At 41.3% G+C, this 7,500-nt stretch overlaps 1 protein-coding gene across 1 annotated transcript in view; it reads left to right on the top strand.

The window, feature by feature from the left end:
• The window catches only part of ryr3 (ryanodine receptor 3), a 248,048-nt gene that overhangs the window by 113,634 nt on the left and 126,914 nt on the right, over positions 1 to 7,500 (top strand). Inside the window, 2 exon segments of the mRNA XM_046293110.1 lie at positions 5,178 to 5,281; positions 6,983 to 7,066. Of these exon segments, the coding sequence (XP_046149066.1) occupies positions 5,178 to 5,281; positions 6,983 to 7,066 (188 nt within the window).

Genomic DNA, 7,500 nt, shown 5'->3' with positions numbered 1-7,500 from the left:
CACACACACACACACACACACACACACACACACACACACACACACACACACACACACACACACACACACACACACACACACACACACACACACACACACACACACACACACACACACGCACACACACACACACACACGCACACACACGCACAGACACACACACACACACACGCACAGACACACACGCACACACACACACACACACACTCACCCACACACACACAAACACACACACACACACAAACACAAACACACCCATGCACGCACACACACACACACACACGCAAACACAAACACACACACGCACCCACAAACACACACACACACACGCAAATACACACGCACTCATTCACTCTCTCACACACACACACACACACACACACACACACACACACACACACACACACACACACACACACACACACACACACACACACACACACACACACACACACACACACACACACACACACACACACACACACACACACACACACACACACACTGGCATGCTGAGTCTGGGCACACTCATCTTGGTTAGACATTCATACAGTAAAGCTGATAACTTCACTCTGCTCTGTGCCTCAGTGGTTCTTTGTATTTATTATGCAGCTACTCTTCCTGGGGTTTATTATGGATCCTCATTAGTTCCTGTCAAGGCAGCAGCTGCTCTTCCTGGGGTTTATTATGGATCCCCATTAGCTCCTGTCAAGGCAGCAGCTACTCTTCCTGGGGTTTATTATTAGCCTAGTGGTTAGAGCGTTGGACTAGTTACCGAAAGGTTGCAAGTTCAAATCCCCGAGCTGACAAGGTACAAAATCTGTCGTTCTGCCCCTGAACAGGCAGTTAACCCACTGTTCCTAGGCCGTCATTGAAAATAAGAATTTGTTCTTAACTGACTTGCCTAGTTAAATAAAGGTAAAATAAAAATAAAATAAAAAATTATGGATCCCCATTAGTTCCTGTCAGGTCAACAGCTACTTTTCCTGGGGTTTATTATGGATCCTCATTAGTTCCTGCCAAGGCAGCAGCTACTCTTCCTGGGGTTTATTATGGATCCCCATTAGTTCCTGCCAAGGCAGCAGCTACTCTTCCTGGGGTTTATTATGGATCCTCATTAGTTCCTGCCAAGGCAGCAGCTACTCTTCCTGGGGTTTATTATGGATCCCCATTAGTTCCTGCCAAGGCAGCAGCTACTCTTCCTGGGGTTTATTATGGTTCAACATTAGTTCCTGTCAAGTCAACAGCTACTCTTCCTGGGGTTTATTATGGATCCCCATTAGCTCCTGTCAAGGCAGCAGCTACTCTTCCTGGGGTTTATTATTAGCCTAGTGGTTAGAGCGTTGGACTAGTTACCGAAATGTTGCAAGTTCAAATCCCCGAGCTGACAAGGTACAAAATCTGTCGTTCTGCCCCTGAACAGGCAGTTAACCCACTGTTCCTAGGCCGTCATTGAAAATAAGAATTTGTTCTTAACTGACTTGCCTAGTTAAATAAAGGTAAAATAAAAATAAAATAAAAAATGATGGATCCCCATTAGTTCCTGTCAAGTCAACAGCTACTCTTCCTGGGGTTTATTATGGTTCAACATTAGTTCCTGTCAAGGCAGCAGCTACTCTTCCTGGGGTTTATTATGGCTCAACATTAGTTCCTGTCAAGTCAACAGCTACTCTTCCTGGGGTTTATTATGGATCCTCATTAGTTCCTGCCAAGGCAGCAGCTACTCTTCCTGGGGTTTATTATGGATCCTCATTAGTTCCTGTCAAGGCAGCAGCTACTCTTCCTGGGGTTTATTATGGATCCTCATTAGTTCCTGTCAAGGCAGCAGCTACTCTTCCTGGGGTTTATTATGGATCCTCATTAGTTCCTGTCAAGGCAGCAGCTACTCTTCCTGGGGTTTATTATGGATCCTCATTAGTTCCTGCCAAGGCAGCAGCTACTCTGCCTGGGGTGTAATTACAATTAGACTGGCCCAAGGTAATTACAATCAGACTGGCCCAAGGTAATTACAATTAGACTGGCCCAAGGTAATTACAATTAGACTGGCCCAAGGTAATTACAATTAGAATGACCTGATGTAATTACAATTAGAGTGACCTGATGTAATTACAATTAGACTGCCCAAGGTAATTACAATTAGAGTGACCTGAGGTAATTATAATTAGAGTGACCTGATGTAATTACAATTAGACTGCCCAAGGTAATTACAATTAGACTGGCCCAAGGTAATTACAATCAGACTGGCCCAAGGTAATTACAATTAGACTGGCCCAAGGTAAATACAATTAGAGTGACCTGATGTAATTACAATTAGAGTGACCTGATGTAATTACAATTAGACTGCCCAAGGTAATTACAATTAGAGTGACCTGAGGTAATTACAATTAGAGTGACCTGAGGTAATTACAATTAGACTGGCCCAAGGTAATTACAATTAGACTGGCCCAAGGTAATTACAATTAGACTGGCCCAAGGTAATTACAATTAGACTGGCCCAAGGTAATTACAATTTGACTGGCCCAAGGTAATTACAATTTGACTGGCCCAAGGTAATTACAATTAGACTGGCCCAAGGTAATTACAATTAGACTGGCCCAAGGTAATTACAATTAGACTGCCCAAGGTAATTACAATTAGACTGGCCCAAGGTAATTACAATTAGACTGGCCCAAGGTAATTACAAATAGACTGGCTTGAGGTAATTACAATTTGACTGTCCCGCTGTAATTACAATTAGACTGGCCTCGGGTAATTACAATTAGACTGGGCTGAGTTAATTACAATCAGACTGGACCGAGTTAATTACAATCAGACTGGGCTGAGGTAATTACAATTAGACTGGCCTGAGGTAATTACAATTAGACTGGCCTGAGGTAATTACAATTAGACTGGCTTGAGGTAATTACAATTAGACTGGCATGAGGTAATTACAATTAGACTGGCCTGAGGTAATTACAAATAGACTGGCCTGAGGTAATTACAATTAGACCGGCTTGAGGTAATTACAATTTGACTGGCCCGCGGTAATTACAATTAAACTGGCCTGAGGTAATTACAAATAGACTGGCCTGAGGTAATTACAATTAGACTGGCCTGAGGTAATTACAAATAGACTGGCCTGAGGTAATTACAATTAGACTGGCCTGAGGTAATTACAATTAGACTGGCCTGAGGTAATTACAATTAGACTGGCCTGAGGTAATTACAAATAGACTGGCCTGAGGTAATTACAAATAGACTGGCCTGAGGTAATTACAATTAGACTGGCCTGAGGTAATTACAAATAGACTGGCCTGAGGTAATTACAAATAGACTGGCCTGAGGTAATTACAATTAGACTGGCCTGAGGTAATTACAATTAGACTGGCCTGAGGTAATTACAAATAGACTGGCCTGAGGTAATTACAAATAGACTGGCCTGAGATAATTACAATTAGACTGGCCTGAGGTAATTACAATTTGACTGGCCCGCGGTAATTACAATTAAACTGGCCTGAGGTAATTACAAATAGACTGGCCTGAGGTAATTACAAATAGACTGGCCTGAGGTAATTACAATTAGACTGGCCTGAGGTAATTACAATTAGACTGGCCTGAGGTAATTACAAATAGACTGGCCTGAGGTAATTACAATTAGACTGGCCTGAGGTAATTACAATTAGACTGGCCTGAGGTAATTACAATTAGACTGGCCTGAGGTAATTACAAATAGACTGGCCTGAGGTAATTACAAATAGACTGGCCTGAGGTAATTACAATTAGACTGGCCTGAGGTAATTACAAATAGACTGGCCTGAGGTAATTACAAATAGACTGGCCTGAGGTAATTACAATTAGACTGGCCTGAGGTAATTACAATTAGACTGGCCTGAGGTAATTACAAATAGACTGGCCTGAGGTAATTACAAATAGACTGGCCTGAGATAATTACAATTAGACTGGCCTGAGGTAATTACAATTAGACTGGCCTGAGGTAATTACAATTAGACTGGCCTGAGGTAATTACAATTAGACTGGCCTGAGGTAATTACAATTAGACTGGCCTGAGGTAATTACAAATAGACTGGCCTGAGGTAATTACAATTAGACTGGCCTGAGGTAATTACAATTAGACTGGCCTGAGGTAATTACAATTAGACTGGCCTGAGGTAATTACAATTAGACTGGCCTGAGGTAATTACAATTAGACTGGCCTGAGGTAATTACAATTAGACTGGCCTGAGGTAATTACAATTAGACTGGCCTGAGGTAATTACAAATAGACTGGCCTGAGGTAATTACAAATAGACTGGCCTGAGGTAATTACAAATAGACTGGCCTGAGGTAATTACAAATAGACTGGCCTGAGGTAATTACAAATAGACTGGCCTGAGGTAATTACAAATAGACTGGCCTGAGGTAATTACAAATAGACTGGCCTGAGGTAATTACAAATAGACTGGCCTGAGGTAATTACAATTAGACTGGCCTGAGGTAATTACAATTAGACTGGCCTGAGGTAATTACAATTAGACTGGCCTGAGGTAATTACAAATAGACTGGCCTGAGGTAATTACAAATAGACTGGCCTGAGGTAATTACAAATAGACTGGCCTGAGGTAATTACAAATAGACTGGCCTGAGGTAATTACAAATAGACTGGCCTGAGGTAATTACAATTAGACTGGCCTGAGGTAATTACAATTAGACTGGCCTGAGGTAATTACAATTAGACTGGCCTGAGGTAATTACAAATAGACTGGCCTGAGGTAATTACAAATAGACTGGCCTGAGGTAATTACAATTAGACTGGCCTGAGGTAATTACAAATAGACTGGCCTGAGATAACCTGGCGAAATACACAGTGCAAATGTGTTGAAGTTTTATTTGAAAAATGCTGATTCAAGTTAATGGGTTTGTTTGTATCTTCATTCTCCCATTTTGAACTATTGTAGTCTACATTATCAGTAACACATTTGGTGGTGTATCGTGATTGGATCGTTTAATGTTTCCATTTGTTACACATTCATCTCAGCACCCAGAGCGAGTGTTTTCGCTGTCACAGCAGACTATCGTTTGATAGACAAGCTACGCAGTGAATCATTTAAGTTTTTGTCAACCCGTTCTGTCAACAGTTGCAAATCGGATTGTGCATCCAGACGTGAGCCTTGCTAAATTGCCTCTCCTCTCTCCCTCAGGTTCGAGACGACAACAAGAGGCAGCACCCTTGCCTGGTGGATTTCACCAAGCTGCCCGAAACAGAGAGCAACTATAACCTGCAGATGTCTAGTGAAACTCTCAAGTGAGTAGCTAGGCTAAGATCGTAAACACATATACATACTGTATCACATGACTCATTCCATCCAATTACACTGAAAAGAGTAGCCACCGATGACAGCCAAACTGCCATCTCAGTATCTCCAGTAAAATGATCTACCTCTTCCACACGTGGTGATTGATAGCCATGTTTGACTAAGAGGATGTTTCATACTTGGCTAAGTAATTGACAGATAGGCTACTTAATTGAGGCTGTTCGTACCAGGAAGTGTCTTTCGAAGGAGTGCCTGTGTGTTGACTCTGTGAATGGGGGGGGGATGATGACTCACTGTTTAGGTGGATACTGGGGCTCTGAGCTGAGAGCTCCTTCGGGGCTCTTTAAATCAATACTCCCCTGCTTTTACTCACTCGGGGAGATCTAACTCATTAAATGCAACTAGCTTCTTCAATATTTTCCTCATACAGCCCACACGCAGTTCATGTGAATCAGTATTTGGGGAATTCTTTACTAACTGAAATGTACAGCTGCAGCGTTGACATATAATCAATAGTAATATGTGGCGACAGACAGAGAGTTTAAAGTTTGTTTTGGGGGGGAAGCTAATTTTCACCTTAAAAATACACCTTTATAATGAAGCGGTATTCGCATTTTTCAGACTTACAATAGAAGGCTTGTTATTCCTAATGTGATGAGTAGATTGGATCATCATCATTTAGATTTTTAAAAATGAAAAAGCAATCACTATTCACCAAAACAAAAGGACATTGCTGAGCGTGTAGTGGTGTAGAAAATGGTCTGTCGGTTATAGACGATATCAGATACGTTTCTGTCTGTCTTGGGACAATATGGCATATTCCACTTTATAAGACTGGAGACATTAGCAGAATAATATATGCCATTTAGCAGACGCTTTTATCCAAAGCGACTTACAGTCATGTGTGCATACATTCTACGTATGGGTGGTCCCGGGGATTGAACCCACTTCCCTGGCGTTACAAGCGCCATGCTCTACCAACTGAGCTACAGGACCACCGAATCTTATTTAATAGCCAACAGACAACAATTACATGGGAGCCTAATCTGCTGATACTGACAAACCAAATGATTTGTAAATACAGGGCATCTGGAAAGTATTCAGACCTCTTCACTCTTTCCACATTTTGTTACGTTACAGCCTTATTCTAAAATAGATGAAATACATTTTCCTCATATCCCATAATGACCAAGTGAAAACAGCTAATGATCACGCTTTCTGTTATACAGTAGTGGCCTATTTGGAATGATTGTATAGTAGTAGGCAAATTAGACTATATCATTTTGTCATTTTAATTCAATTTACTTTAGGGGAAGCTTCGGAATAGTAAAGTTACTGATGCTTTTTTGTTGTTGCAAATAGTTGTTTTTATTGCGTCACATTACGATCAATAAAATAAAATTTTTTTTTCAACTTACTGGTGCTGATCTCATGAAACAATGACATAGTGTATTAATGGAATAGATTAGTGGTAGGTGTGGCCAGAGTATCTGTCTGCTAGGGTCCCAAAAAATGTCTACTTTTAGAAAAACATGATGGAAAAATATAAACCAAGTTTCAAGTTGTATTAGTCATACGTACAGGATACGCCTGTTATACACTGACCAATGAAATGCCTACGTGCAGGTAACAAAGCTATAATAGTGAGGATTTAACTGGTGTATTTCTGTCTCTTTCTCTCTGTGTGTCAGGACCCTGCTGGCACTGGGATGTCATGTGACACAGACTAACATTAACGCTGAGGAAGATCTAAAGAAAGTGAAACTGCCCAAGGAGTAAGTCATGTTGTGTCTACTAGTGGACCTATCTGTTGTAGCAGTAGGAGGTTGATTCTAGAACCCTGCACGGGGAGAAATGTACTCAGAGACTGTGACTTACTATTATTGAGATGACCAGTCAATAAAGTAATGTGAGAGAAATAATGATGAATTCATTAGGAAATCAGAGGGAGTCTTGTCTTGTGGTTTGAGACACTTCAACTACAGCTCTACAGTTCTACAGTTATACAGCTCTACAGTTCTACAGCTCTACAGCTCTACAGCTCTACAGTTCTACAGTTATACAGCTCTACAGTTCTACAGCTCTACAGTTCTACAGTTCTACAGTTCTACAGTTCTACAGCTCTACAGCTCTATAGTTCTACAGCTCTACAGCTCTACAGCTCTACAGTTCTACAGTTCTACAGTTCTACAGCTCTACAGTTCTACAG

This window comes from Oncorhynchus gorbuscha, linkage group LG12, assembly GCF_021184085.1.
Source record: "Oncorhynchus gorbuscha isolate QuinsamMale2020 ecotype Even-year linkage group LG12, OgorEven_v1.0, whole genome shotgun sequence".
NCBI classification, from domain to species: Eukaryota; Metazoa; Chordata; class Actinopteri; order Salmoniformes; family Salmonidae; genus Oncorhynchus; species Oncorhynchus gorbuscha.
Note: the sequence above shows the minus strand (reverse complement) of the source record. Positions and strands in the feature narration are given on the sequence as shown.